The sequence below is a fragment of the Corythoichthys intestinalis genome, chromosome 12 (assembly GCF_030265065.1).
Source record: "Corythoichthys intestinalis isolate RoL2023-P3 chromosome 12, ASM3026506v1, whole genome shotgun sequence".
In the NCBI taxonomy this organism is placed as follows: domain Eukaryota; kingdom Metazoa; phylum Chordata; class Actinopteri; order Syngnathiformes; family Syngnathidae; genus Corythoichthys; species Corythoichthys intestinalis.
The window spans coordinates 26,150,297-26,166,217 of record NC_080406.1 but is presented as its reverse complement, the minus strand read 5'-3'; the positions used below and the strand labels follow the sequence as shown (position 1 = coordinate 26,166,217).

General features: G+C 39.3%; 1 protein-coding gene across 1 annotated transcript in view; it reads right to left on the bottom strand.

Annotated features, from left to right (window-relative positions):
* Nucleotides 1–3,958, bottom strand: part of agps (alkylglycerone phosphate synthase) — a 62,729-nt gene extending 58,771 nt beyond the window's left edge. The window contains exons 1-2 of the mRNA XM_057852320.1: nt 3,708–3,958; nt 504–593 (exon numbers count right to left, since the gene is read on the bottom strand). Coding sequence (XP_057708303.1) covers nt 504–593; nt 3,708–3,892 — 275 coding nt within the window. The 5' untranslated portion in view covers nt 3,893–3,958. The remainder of the gene's footprint in view (nt 1–503; nt 594–3,707) is intronic.
* Between the last annotated feature and the right edge of the window lie 11,963 nt (nt 3,959–15,921).

Sequence of the window (15,921 nt, the reverse complement as noted above, 5' to 3'; positions counted from 1 at the left end):
TTTTATGAGCCGCTCATGGAGACGCATATACGCCTAAGGTAGGTGCCTGTTTTGGTTTGAATTTGGTAGCAGCTTTGGTTTTGACATTATTTGAATTTTGAGTTCTTCTTTTTTTTTTTTTTTTTTTTTTTAATAGGCCCCCGTATGAATCGGCCCCGCGCCCCGTCAATATATTATGACGTCTATGTCTTAGGTTAATTTGCAACCACATATGGATAGAGCAGAACATTGTGATCCCACCAGTAATATATATATTAGCCACTAGATGGCAGCAGTGTGGTATCACTAGATACTGGCAGGGAGGGAGGCAGGGAGGGAGGGAGGGAGGGAGGGAGGGTTGCTGATGAAATGATTGATGCAACAAGCCCCCAAGATTACAGTTACAGGAGAACATGAGAATCCTTACACAAGATGGTCACGTGAGTGGGTGAGTCTGTCATTTGGCCTCGGAAACAATTGTTTAACAGGTAGAAAAGCAGTTTTTTCATTTCCTGTTAAGTTACCTTTTGCCAGTGAATTCTGCTTGGCCTTTTTTATTAAAGACGAACCTGGAATCGCTGTATCCCCAACCATTCCATTTCATAATCTCCTGCCTGAAAGAACATACAAGAATACAGCGACGTTAGTGAAGGTTCAGGGTTCATTGAGAGACGTTACCAAATTCTAAATAGATCACGGGAAGTCATTTAGAGCAACAATACATGCTAAAGGATCCGATACCCACTGTCACAAAAGGCTGACGTCAATACAGTTTGATTTTATTCAGCCATTCAAAACTTTCCATCCCATTCATGGCTGGCTTTGTTAGTTAATAGTTGGGAGAGCAGCGGGCAGCTACATGTACTATATCATTAGGAGATATTCATGGGCATACCCTGAATATTGTATTAAATTGTACATATACAATCTAGAGCAGCAGATGTTGAAGCCTTAGATATAATTGGTTAAAATACAGTGGGGCAAATACGTATTTAGTCAACCACTAATTGTGCAAGTTCTCCCACTTGAAAATATTAGAGAGGCCTGTAATTGTCAGTATGGGTAAACCTCAACCATGAGAGACAGAATATGGGAAAAAAAAAACAGAAAATCACATTGTTTGATTTTTAAAGAATTTATTTGCACATCATGGAGGAAAATAAGTATTTGGTCAATACCAAACGTTCATCTCAATACTTTGTTATGTACCCTTTGTTGGCAATAACGGAGGCCAAATGTTTTCTGTAACTCTTCACAAGCTTTTCACACACTGTTGCTGGCATTTTGGCCCATTCCTCCATGCAGATCTCCTCTACAGCAGTGGTGTTTCGGGGTTGTCGTTGGGCAACACGGACTTTCAACTCCCTCCACAGATTTTCTATGGGGTTAAGATCTGGGGACTGGCTAGGCCACTCCAGCACCTTGAAATGCTTCTTACGAAGTCATTCCTTTGTTGCCCTGGCTGTGTGTTTGGGATCATTGTCATGCTAAAAGACCCAGCCACGTCTCATCTTCAATGCCCTTGCTGATGGAAGGAGATTTTCACTCAAAATCTCTCGATACATGGCCCCATTCATTCTTTCTTTTACATAGATCAGTCGTCCTGGTCCCTTTGAAGGAAAAGAGCCCCAAAGTATGATGTTTCCACCCCCATGCTTCACAGTGGTGCCATTAATACAGGTAACGAGTGGAGCCTCGTTAAACCTAGTTAGAAGAAGTTAGACCTCTTTGACAGCCCGAACTCTTGCTTGTTTGTAGGTGACCAAATACTTATTTTCCACTCTAATTTGGAAAGAAATTCTTTAAAAATCAAACAATGTGGGTTTGTTTTTTGTTTTTTTCACATTCTGTCTCTCATGGTTGAGGTTTACCCATGTTGACAATTACAGGCCTCTCTAATCTTTTCAAGTAGGAAAACTTGCACAATTGGTGGTTGACTAAATACTTATTTACCCCACTGTAGTATATGTTTTGCTTTATCATTATCTTTTAAAGACTTCTCTATCTTCTTGAGTAAAAAAGAAACAGTCCGACATTGTGCTTGATGTCACATAAAATGCCAGGATATCTAAAAAAAAAAACTTCAGTTGCATGTGTCTTAAAGGATGAAATCAGTGAGTTTATTGCTTTTACTTGAGCCCACAGCCTGAATATAAAATTCCCATAAGGAACACACTGATGGAGCACCCCATGGATTGTGCTGAACCTTAAAGGTTCCACTGTATTCTAGCAAATACAACCCCAGCATTGGCAATATAAGGCAAAAGTGACACATTCATACAACGTTTCCGAGGCAACAATGGAAGCTGAACGAACATTAACATTCACTGTTAGACTTAATTTTTTTCAACAATCAACAGCTTCCTATCGGGGATCTGATGCAAATTAAGTCCAACATAACAGACTTCTGAAACAATCCCTCTACCACAAAATCATAGCAATCAAGAATAGACATGTAAAAACTTCTGAATTAAAAATAATATTCTGTCAAAATCACATTCCCCGTATTTGAAACCTTAACTAAAATGTTTTTGGTAGAAACCCTTCATCCAGACTGAGGGGGTCAGTTATCTCAAAATGACTACGGTAAGTGGAATTTCTCAAACAAACACTATCTATGTTCACTGACCTCACGATCTCCAATTAAACTAAGGATGCAATGTAATATTATTGTATAGCTTCCTTTGCTGAATGTGTGATCAACTGCAAGAGAGAAAACGAAACAATTGAGCAGAGCAATTTATTCCTCAGCCAAATTTCTTTCATCGTTTATCATACCAGACTGCTATCTGCTGCATTAACGTGTGATGTCACCTCACATACAAACTAGTCACACTAGAATGCCATTCTGAAGACCTAATAGGAAAACAGGGAAAACGTGTTGAACTCAATTTGTTTAGGTAATATAAAAAATCCCAAACGTTACAGCAATGTATACATATATGTTCTATAATATATTGATTTAGCAGCATTTGAAACTTGACACAATGTTACACAGTCCATAACTTTGTAGAATGAAACAGGGCCAAATTCTTTTTACACTCAACTGCAGCTGTTCAAACCGATTTGACACCAGAAGACAGCTTTGCCTTCTCGAGGTTCCGTGAACGCAATTCGCCTGTCAATAGGTTGAAAGTCAGACCACCATGACTCTTAGCCAATCAGATTTACCGAAGATGCCCAAGTTGGATTCACAGACTCACTTCTCTGTTGCAAAACCATATACTACCGTAAAACTGAGAAAACTAAATGACAGAAACGCTGGAAAAGTTTCTGTAGATTAAAAACAATAATGATAATAAATAAAATAATAATTACAGATACCTCATACTGTATCAAGCGACCTTTCGATAAGATGGAATGAAGCGCCACAAAATACTTGTCTATTGTTTCTTTTTTATTCATTCATTGTTGTAACATAAACGAACCACAGAAAGTACAATAAAACTAACGTTATTGTGCAACGGTGAATGAAATAAAGACAATTGATGTATTACATGAAGCCGCACCCTCACAGAAATCAACTAGTGCTAGCAAGCAAACCATTCGGACCAAAACCGTTTTTTCACGTCTTACTATAGAATTTGGACTCGTCTGAAAGGTAAATAAATCACACATCGGGTCATCGCCGTAATGTCGTTAAGCTTATATGGCGCTAGTTCCATATTTTAAGCCTACGGGGGGATGTGTGGACCCTCCTCAACCCCAGCTCCATCACAGCCTTGTACCTCCTTCTCGGCATAGTCGTCTTCTCCTGGTGTGGGACATCCGCTTCGCTCCCCTGGGCTTTACACTCAGTGGCTACTATGCCAGAACCGCTATCCGTTGGTGCTCGCAAATGCCCTGCAATTATCCTCAACCTCTGCTGGGAGATTTGCTGGCTGTCGGAGCCGGAGCCGCTGCCGGACGCCATGCTGCTTCCGTGTTTGTGACGGGAGGTAGAGGAACTGTCACAGAGTAGAGGAGGGAAGTATGTGGTGTTCAAGGGCATCGGGGAAAAATGGCTTTTATCGCTGTTTGAATTCTTAGGAACGCTTTTACACACGAAGTTGCTCTCTTTTCATCATTTACTGTTTAGTGGTTAATTGTGTCTATGAACAAAGGTCACTTTACTAATTAAAGAAGTATCGTACTTTCTTTTCAAATGGTACACATGGTTCTGCATCCATGGTTAACGATCAATTAAACGAGTTTCACCCCATACCACGTGTTTGTTTCAAATTTGAATGTTAATAATCTCTTACTGCTAAATTTTAATCCGGTGAGTTCACATAGTTGCAACATTTACCACAGGGTATGAGGAATTGAAATCACCACGAAAGGTTTTTTCCCAGCATCCTATGCTGCTCACACGAATGCAAAGACTGCAATTACAGATCTTGTTTTCCATGCACTACATTTGAGCAATGCCAAATGTTTTGTTTTTTTTCCCAGTAATGCATGAAAAAGAGCACACACAAAAAAAGTCTGGTCTTTATCCACAAATGTTGACAATTGAATTTTAAAAAGTTTACTTTGCTAAGAAGAGGGGGGAAATCAGTCGTTGTCTATTTTGATGTTATATTTTTATTATAGATTTAAAAAAATAACACCTGCAATGCCCAATTTTTGATTCTGAACATATGCACAAAATAATGTCAACAGCAAAGTATCAAAATCGTATCCCCAAATTGTGAACTATGTTCTTATCTTATTAACTTGATGTGCCGGAGGCATGTTTAGTAAACCTCAAATTAGACTGAACCAACATGAGTTCACTGTTGACTTTTCTACCTCACCTCCACTGAGTCACCAGACCAGCATGACTACTGTTTCCATATGCCACCATTGAGCACTTTAAGTAATGATTTAACACACACAGATCACTATAAACCCATACTTACATGTGGTACTCTAATTCAGTCCTGATCAAGCTTTGAACAAAATAGACAAGAAAGATTGAACATGTAGGGAAACTTTATTTTGAGAGAGGAATAAAACAAAAAAAGTCTAGCAAATATCCAGATGTTTAAGGACTTATGTCCCTTATGGGCTTGTAAGATTTAACTTCCAAAACAAAGTTCTGTAATGCACTGACTGCGAGAAGTGAGAGTCTGAGTGTATCACAGAACTTTATTTGGAAAGCCACAGTGCCACCTCATAGGTTTATCTTCATCCACTAGAGTGACATGGAGTTCTCTTGACCTGCAGAAAAGCACAAAAACCGCCATACATCTGTTGTAGTTTAAAACACTTTCAACGTTCATGCATAAAATTTTTTGGGACCAATGTGTGGCTGTGGTGTGAATGCTCCATATGGAATCGGCCTTCTGGGTGGCTAAGAAGTATACTATCAGTCAGGTACTGCAAGCCAGATGGGAGTCATTTGCATATCTGTAGCAATTTATAAAGGTTTTGTGCAATCACAACTATTTTAGGCAATTGTTGATTGTATACGGTCAAAAAACATCTTGTTCTCAGAGTTTGTTCCACTTGTAGTTTCTACCTGTTGAGCCTTGAGGATTCAACAGGCCTTGGCAAAGCTTATTCCACCAAGTCCACTTGTTGACAGTGTAAAAAATATAAATAAATAAAGAGAAAAACAAAGTGCACAAGGTCAGCAAAGCTCTGGTTGACCATTATCTAACAGCCATTGAGAAACACTTGCTACTTTAACAACATTCACTTGACAGAAACTTTGGCGTAAGAAAGGGCAAAACATCACCTTTAAATCTTAACATGCGGATAATCGTCCCGAAATGGGGCAAAATAGAGGTAACGTGGGTTAGTCAATAGCCATATTGTGTAGCCATACGGTACCTGAGAGGTAGACATAAGCGGTCAGCTGCAGGAGCCAAACAGTCTGCTTGTAAAAATGCAAGAAAAAAGAGCGAAGTGAGGACGTTGCAGGGCCACCCCGAGAGAGAGCGCCGATGCAAAGCCACTCTTTCTTTGCACCACTTGATGTGCTGACGTGCAAAGCGATTCAAGTCGAGGTGGCCGCTGGGTTCAGTCGCCGTCGTTTTACCTTTTCTTCTGCCAGCTACCTCGTCGCGAGTGAGCGCTGCGTGCAGTTGACTCTATGCAGCTGGAAGAATGTCGACGTGGAGCTGCCAAACGTGAACGCGTGCACATGAGCGCGCTTCACAGGAGAGCATGGAGGGCTGAGGGTGAAAAAAGAGAAAGAGGCCTTTTTTTTTTTTTTTTTTTTTTTGGCATGTGTGTCATTGAACGCCAGTGGACTGCACTTAAATGTGGGCTTCTACAGCGGGTGATTTTTTTAAAGACTGTCCTATTATATAGACTCCTCTTCAAATATACGCAAGTATAATAACAATAATATAATAACATTATTTTAAAAAAAAATACAATAAAATTAACCACACTATCGCTCTACAACGTTTCAACAACTGTCCTACATGGAATTTATAATATTTTGAGTGAACACCATTTGCTAATACTATAGTAGGACTCCAAACAAAAGCTGCAATAAATATCAAAAGTCTACATACCCTTATTCTAATGCCAAGTTGGAGTGATCGAGAAAACTTCATTTAAATACCTTCAATGCCTGGTATAAATGATATTCATAAAAAGACATTTGCTCAAGCATGCAAACTGCAAATTTTATAGACAAGTTTGCTAGGTTCTTCCGCTTTACTACCGCATTTCTGCTTGCGACTTCCGTTTTACACTTTCTCCATCCAAAACAACCAGAGGCATAGCAAGGGACCCTGGGGGCCCCAGGCAACATGGGACCCTATGAGCATGTGCAAGTAAGGGGGACAGTTGGACTTGGAGCAATAGCATATTTAATAAAAGTCTAATAACGCCTCGCTCTCATAGAGCGCTTTTTAGGGCACTCAAAGTGCCCCCCCCCCCCCCCCCCATTGCATTATTCATTCACTTCACACTATCCTTAAAGTGCTTGTGACACGAAAAAGCATGTTTATTTCATAATACACGCGGTATTTTATGCTCCTGAATGATATGGACCGCTTGGATGTGTGTGGAAGCGATCGCTATATTTATTTAGTTTTGTGAATCCCGCGCCAGGAAAATGAGTGACTTCCGGCTTCGGTCTCGCATTGAGGAGGAGGGCGCTGTGACGTGTACGGTAGAAGACGTCCTCTTCACGCTACAGTGTACTGTTGTGTATGAGGACGAAGGATTCAGCTGATTTTGCGGATTAATACTTTTATTTTTTGCATCACGCCAGCCAAACGGCTGCAGAAAAATCATTCTGTATGCGGGAGAGGCGTATGCGCCTTTTTGGAGTTTCAAAAGGTTCCCATTCACCGTGGATATTTACTGTGGGACCATTGGACTTACAAGGAAGTGAGTAAACATCTTGTTTTGTATTATGTCAAATACGAATACAGTGATTACAAAGTAAACACTATAAAATTCCTTTAAATAAAGGACTACTTACGTTTGATCATTGATAGGCATGTGAAAAGCTATCCTCACGCTCATTAGCAGTTAGCTGTTAGCACGTTAGCTACACAACAATTCCAGCCACCCTCCTCCAGGGAACGAACTGTAAATTGCTCTCTGCCGGGCGGTTTGCCGATCCGCAAAGAAACTCGACAACCGGGTCGTCATGTCAAATAATCCAGGCTAGTTATGTGTGATTTTCCACTTCGAAGACTTTGAAACATCCCTCGGTTCGGGTTAGCATGTCGGCTAGCTGTCACTCCTTCTGGTCTGTTTACATTCTCCGAAGCCGGGGAAGGGAAATGACATATGTCCGATTTAGGTGTCATAAAATATCGTTCGGCAGGTGTGACAGTAAAGGTAAAGTCGACTGTTTTGACCATTATGGAGTAATTTTGCCATGTCGTCTTGAATAAATGGATTTTTATTATTTTATATTCCATTTAGCACAAGTTATTTGTCATGACCATGCCATTTATTTAGCAATTGGGGAAAGTACTTGGGTAAAAAGAATATCCTGTAAAAATATTGAAGTAAAGAGACAGAAACAATGACATTTTGCCGCTCTCTTCGTCGCGTTTTCCTCATTGTGAATAGTTCCCCCTCGACGGGCTGACTGGTCCTTCTCAAGCCATTTATATAGCTATTGGGGAAAATACTTGCATAAAAAGAATATCCTGTAAAAATATTGGGAGTAGAGAGACTGAAACAATGACATTTTGCAGCTCTCTTCGTCTCGTTTTCCTCGTTCTGAACAATTCCCCCTCAATGGGCTGAATAGTAAAACCGATGAGCCTAGTCTACCGCTGACGTCATCCACCTGTTGGGGACGCTAAAGCCCTATAATTGTAGGCGTGGCTAACCGGCAGATTAAAAGACTGATTTCTCGTCATCTGCGCTTTGCTAAATTGTTGTATATGGTCGAATCGTCTCAAAATATGATTCTAATTCACATAATAATGCCATTTAAGACTTTTTTTCTGGTGTCGTATGCTCTTTAATTATTTACACACATTTGCCTTAGTAAATAAAATGTACTTCAGATTATTATTATTATTATTATTGTGCTTAGTACACATACCTTTACACATACCGTATTCTACTGACTAGCTGGTAAGTTATATTGCTTTTACTTAATAAGGATAACATTCTGGCACAGAAGTGAATCATGTAACATCTTATCAGTTTGGCTGATCAGTGTGTATGGTGATTCTAAACACTGATTTAATGTTCTAGGTAACATCTTTATGTATGAAGAAACACTAGCATGCTGCTAACAAACACTAACAAGCTAGTTACAACACGTCAAGGCAGTTAATTGGTTTAGGACATAAAAATACTACTACTACTAGTCTGCAGTGCTTCGACTACATTAGGACATAAAACTACAGTAACATAGTACACTCACCGCTGTCTTGCTTCCTTTTCTCCTGTTTTTTTCTTTCTTTTTTCATTTCCAGACGGATAACTTCTCTTCATTTTGCCAATTAGAAAAAGGCCCGATCGCCGCCCACTCTCACTCTGAGTCACGTGACACACATACATATTTGCGCAGTAAAACGAACACGAAGGTGGGGGGGGTTCGAGTGTGCGCTGCGTGGGGTCATCTTAGCAATAAAAGTGGCGAAAACTAAGCACTTTACACTCATCTGGATGTACAACGTCATTTTAATATGCTAAACTAACACCTTCCCTCTTAAAGCAAATGTGCAATGCGAATATAATGTAAAGAACGCTCTCCTCGGCACAGCGAGAATGAGTGGGATCAACCAGCCGACGTAACAGGAAAAACACGAAACGGTCGCGCTGATAACGGCTCTAACTTATCATAACAACTTTATGGCATGAAGAGGAAATGCTTACATTCGTTCATGGACGCACAGATTAATCCTCTAACAGGTGGGGTGGCCGTCCTCCGCTCGAAATGCGCACCTTACGCTTACGCCTATTCTCGTTCTCAGAATATGCAGCGCTTGTGACGTAGTACAATAACAGGACTGGTTGCTATGGGAACGTACGCAGCGGCATACCGCATACCCAAGGAACCTTGCTAAAAGGAGTATTAAAATTGCTGAGAAAATCATTTAGGATTATTTCAGATGCATATATGTTATATTTTTCTTAAAGAGTATTCAACGAGCAATACGATAGACCCATTAATAGACTTTCTTGGAAAAATCAACATTTCTTTAAGTAGTCAAATGAATAATAAGGTGGCCTGTGAAAACCAGCATAATATATTACAGCAAGGACTTTTCATAAAGTTCTTGATGAATCACTCTTTGCACATGCATGCAGTGTTAAAACTGTTAGGCCTTGCTGAAACATGTATGCTCCTTGGTACTGATAACAGAATTGTTAGATAATCTGCCAAATGATTCCATGGTATTGAATCACTCCCAGTACTAATAGATACAACAGTGCGGGGAAGCTGAGTGTGCTAATTCTTTGTATGCCAAATCTGTTGGCCCTCTGGGGGCCCCTGATTGTTTGGGCCCTAGGCAATTGCCTGCATATGCCTAATGTGACGCTACGCCTCTGAAAACAACAATGGAGCTGGAGTAGCATTACTCATCAGAAGCCCTCAAAAAAGACAATTTGGAAATACTGCATTCATCTGCCATCATCACGACATGGGAGGACAACATTTTCATAAAGGCAGATGTGGAACCAAGTTCGTGCCACGACAAGGACTGGATGGTTTTGTTGCCATGTTGGCGCTATGCTATGGATGGTATGTTCTTCCTATCCCTGAATTTTCATGTGTCCGGTGCTTAAAAAATACTAAAAGCTAAAATCTTGCGCATGAAACGACTTGTTGCCTTTGATATTGTTTTTACAATGATGATTGTAATTATGATGATCTGTAATATTATTTACTACAACTACTGTACTGCTGTGGCTGCAGCACATGCTATCTGCTGTTACCCTGTTGCTAATCAGTACATGTAGGATGGCACAGTTATGTAAACGCATAAATGCAAGTGTTACAAGTTTTTTGTTCGTTTGTTTCCAGGTGGAAAATGCTGTTAGGCAAGGCAAGACAAGTTGCCGTGCCTCACAACAACACTTACTGTACGTTGATGGACATATATCGATACTACGTGCGTTCTACTTTAATGATGGAAGGCTCGACTCCCGGGGGCAGCCGAGAGGCAGGGGCTGGGACAGACGGTGACTTGCCTTGCGGCAGACCATCAGCTCAATCCCGAGATCTAACTACAAGCTTTTTAACTGCAGCAACTTTAAGGTACGCTATTGGAGGTGGAATTATCAAGGACAGCGGGAGAAATACTGTCTGGAGGCCACCAAGGGTCTCCGTAAAGTTGGGTGAAAGTTTGGCGAGCCTCCCTTAAACCGCTCCGGAGCTCTGCCTTCTGATACCACATTCTCGTATGCTCCACCTTCATTAATACTTTTCTAATCATTTTATAAACTGTGATTTATTGACCTGTTTTGCACATGCACAAATCGTTTTAAATAGAACAAGAAATGGAATCATGTTGTCCGAATGTTTTATTGTGATCAATATCTGAATTAAAACAGAATGACGTAATATTTTTGTGTATATGTACATACCTTTAGGATTTCCTTGTAACAACAAAATCCGTGTCAGCCCTTCTGCTTTCGGCAGCTGTAATATTATTTGTAATTTCACCTCATTTTGGTTACTCAAGTGACCGGTGTACCAACCAACACTTCATGTCAACACAGGCTGACAGGTTGTTATAATTTTATCCACCAATGATCAACCAATTATAAGAACAAACATACAATCTTTTATGGAGATCCTTAGTTTTAAAGCACATCCTAAATTTATTGTCTGCAGCTGGTTTCGATTTAAGGTGTACGGTGAGGTAGATCCACACTGGCGCTTTTAAGCTGGATGCTGTTCAAAACATTCCACTTCCAACCATATATATATATATATATATATATATATATATAGGCACTTCCAGGCATTCACGCACAGCACAGAAAGTCTCGGCGTCTCATGTACGTCGTACTGAATCCTTTTTTTGAGATTCCGTGGTTTCCTCTGGTTTGATTTTGCAGTTTTAACTTTGTCAAGACATTGCTTACTTCAACTGCACTTCATGTTGTTCTGTCTAGATCGTAAGTTCGGAGCAGAAATGGTCAAAGATGGCGCCGCCCATGTTTCGCTCAGGAAACTTGTCTATTAGACCTCTGATAATGGAGAATGGCACAGTTATAGTCATGCACATACAGACTAATGAACTCAAGTACATGTGCAAGTGATAATGAGTATTCATGACATAACGAGGAAGAGGGGGAAATTTGGGATACCTATGTTTGACTGGCTAAAAAAGCACTGGCATTTACAAAATGTCTGCCCCCATGTCTATCGGTCACTTCCTGGATAAAACTGGCTTATAAGAAATGTTTTTCTCCACTATTAGACATTAGAAAAATTAAATTCTGTTTTTTTTTCTTTCCAATTTATTAAACAAGATTCTTTCCAAACATGATAAAGGTGTTGCCTTTCCCTTTAACCACATTATACCTCCATTGGCTATTTGTGAATCCCTTTGCTTTTATTGTTTTCTGAATTGAGTTGTAGATTATAGTTCACACTAATGGTGGGAAAATCTTTGAATGCCCCTTTTTTCTTCATATGGCAAAAATCGGGCATTTGAACAAGTGTGTGTAGACTGTTAATACAGTGTGTACTGCTCACCAGCAATTCTACATTTCCACGTAAACATTGTAATCATTATTTGAATGTATTTGTCAGAAATACAATTAAAGAAAAAAAAAAAAAAAGTAAATATACACAAATATACAGTTGCAGTAGACAACATTATAGATTTTTAGACAAGTGTTTCAGTTCAGATTCTCTGGCCCCAAAGTTAGCTGAGATAGGCTTCAGCACACTGACAGCCCTGATGAGGGTAAGCAGGACCGACATGGATGGTTGGCTTGCAGTGTAGTCCTAGAATGGGCAGCCCAATTGTGGGTTGGGATTTTGGTCTTCTGGGTGAACCAGTGAAGAATGGAGGAGGATGTAGGATTAGGACATATAGGTCATTGAACATTATATGGAAGCACATGAACACTGCCAAGAGCCAGAAACTGCAAAACTTGATTAACTGTGGGAAATACGTGGTGGGGAGGAGCATGGATGAGGAAATGCGGAAAGCAGGAGTAGGAAGGAATGAATATAAAGAACATGTTGAGATCGAGTAAATGTGGGATAAACACAAGAAGCCTGATCGTCTTCCTGACAATTGATCTCTAGAGAAGAGTATAACTGACAGGATGAACATTATTGTGGGAAGTGAGTGGCTCCTAATGGAACAGGTTGGATGGAAATCATCACTAAAAACCAAACGTATTCAACATGTTAGAAGACAATTGCTGCAAACATGTCAATACTAAGAACTGTACTTGTGAACATATTGTGGTGGACAGTAGGACCGGGTAGGCCTCTCATTTGGGAGATGGAAAAAGATTGAGTGACAGGTGCCTTCCATGTTGTTTGTGTCATATTGTTTTCAGAGGCATTCCCTTGTTGGAAGTTCAGAAGTAAAGATGTCTTTCTTTCCAACACTGAGTCTTCTTCAATCTTTGCCGATCCAACCACACAATATAAAAGCTTTCACCAATTTATTATTCCTATTTTTTTGTGTCTTCTGTCAGATCGATGATTATGCGGCACAACAGCAAGTTATAGGATTCTGTATATCTAGCAATGCTGACACAGTGTATTCTGGTCCATCTGAGTGAATTTCTACTCAGGAAATGTCATGTGACCACTTATAGCGTTTGACACCATTTCACCAATCTATATTAGTAAGGTAGTCACATGACCAGATCCACAGTGTACATGTATATATATATATATATATATATATATATATATATATATATATATATATATATATATATATATATATATATATATATATATATATATATTTTACATCGTACATACATTTGTTTTAATTATATTTATACATCTTGAGTTCCGCATTCCTATTTTATATTTTTGGCTTTTTCACTTTTGTACCAAAAAACTTAAGTTTCTTACAAGTTGCTCAGTACTTGAGCAGTTTTATCACAAGTAATTACTTTTACGCAAGTAATTATTTGGAGGTGTCCCTTTGTGTTCTGCGATTGGCTGACAACCATTTCAATGTGTACCCTGCCTCCCAGTGTTACCTACTTTGCAACCCTTGTCGCTAAATCTGGCGTCTTTCCAAACCCTATTGATGACTTTTTTTTTTTTTCCGTTATAAACAACTAGCAACAAATCTAGCAACAAGTTACCATCGCTGTTTCCTATTGTACTATATAGAATTTCTGGTCTATTTAGCTTAGCAATGTTAAAAAAAAAAGTTTGGGTTCATTTCTAGTTCTAAACATATTTAGGGTGTTTTTTTTAACTCACTTTTTGCATCTTCCACGTTATTACTATCTCCTACAGCGTTAATTACAATTACATGCAAATTGCCAATTATGCAAATTAGATTATGACGACTTCTAGCGACTTTTAAAACAGCCAATAGCTACATTCCTCATTGGGGAGTTGGCAACACTGCGGCCTCCTGCCCCTTAATGTGCTGAAGTTGGTTCTAGCACCCCCACGACAATAAGAAGTATGCATAATGAATCAATGATTTGGAGAACTAATTTATACATATTTTTTACCTTTACAAGACTTAATCTTATAACCTCTGCTAATGATAACGGAGGGTGACCAAACGTCTTCTTTTGCCCGGACATGTCCACTTTTTACATTCTGTCAGGGGCGTCCAGCAGGGTTTTTATAAATTCATGAAAATGTCCGGTTGTCATTGTTTTTCACGGGACCAATTAGGGTGTGTTGAAATTTACTAACGCTTTGCACAGAATACTACGGTACTGTGCTGCCTGTGTGATATGTTCCCAGAGGGCCTGCCCAGCTGTTAAGACTTTTATTATGATCAATACATATAATGAAATGTTCATGTACCCAAAAGAGTAACTGAGTCAAAAATACATTTAGTCTACTTTGGATACAAACCTTCGTAACGCTAGGAGCTCAGAGGTTATCGGTATGTACACTTGCTAAATTTACCTTTCGGCAACTGTTGACTTCTGTTGGAGCTTTGCATTGGTGTAATCTATAAAATCTCATTTGGTGTGGCATTATTGCACTGATGATGATGATTGTAAACTTTTATAGTAATGTTTGATTTTTGCCTCAGCTAACGGTGCTCGCTAATAGGGTAACTGTCAGTGAGCTTAGCTGCGCTAGGCATAATTGGAAAAGGAGTTTTGAACTGCTGGGTTTGAAAACATGCTGGTTGAATTGTTTGTCAGTTTATTTCGGTTATTGTTTGAGTGCAGTATAGCACATTGAATGAAGATAATAATTGAGTAGGAAAAATAATTTGTCAACGACAATTGTATTGATAGTAATTTATAAAAATGTTTAATTGGCATATAGCCTACTGTGTGTGTGTTTATTGACTGGACTACACTTCCATGGGTCTGCAATATATTAATGAAATATTTGGCTATTAGTTTTTGAGAAAGGGTGTAGGTTTGCATGGGAACGGGAGGGACATAACACTACCAACTTTTCAGGATGCTCAAATTGTCCCCATCAACCTTGGAGCCACCATATTTTCATTATACAGTATAATGACTTCAGTTATATGGATGATTTAGATAGTTGTTCCATATGTTGTAAAGATAGAATTGACCCTGTAATTATTAAGTTAATTATTTTCGTTATTTTCAGACTTAAATCTACCCCTTTTCACTTGCTGAATGTGCCAGCCCATTTTTATTGACCTCAAACGCACGCTTAATTGGCTAATGACTTGACGTATCCCCCTTCCGCCACGCACACTCACAGCCATGATGGAAATGCAACATGTTGACAACCTGCCGCCTCCTCCACCCCCATCGGAGAGGAGGGATATTAGAAGGTTTTTTTTTGGCCAGCAGCAGCCACGTCAATGTTGTGGAGGTGGGGAACACACCACTAATTTTCCTGCGGTTTGAATTAGCTAAGCAGCAAAACTCAAGTAGGAGCCTGCTCAAAGAGAAGTGTGTTTGTGTTTCCTATTGTTAATGTTAATTAAACTGTGAGAAATTTAGTAAACTGAGGTTTACCCCCTTCTCCCCAATTTTCATTTTGTTTATATGGTCATTAGCCTATCAATTGATTGGGTTCATATTTGTGAGAAATGTAGCCCTGACCCCCGTTCAATAATCTGTTTGGCCTTATTAATGTCCCGTCCCTAGCAAAAGTGTATATGCAGGTTATGCTGTTATATCATCCCTACCAATGTTGAGACTAAACCTATGTCCTTGGTTTTTGAACAACTTCTGTGAAATGATGACTAAGATGACGTTGCTGATTATGACTATATGGAGGTAGATTTGTGTCTTTATTGTTCAATAAAAAATTGCTTCAATCAGAAAAACTAATTTCAATCAAAGAAAAAAATGAATGCAAAAGTAAAACTGAATTTTCTGATTCAAACGGAGGAGGCACACTTTTAAGTGTAT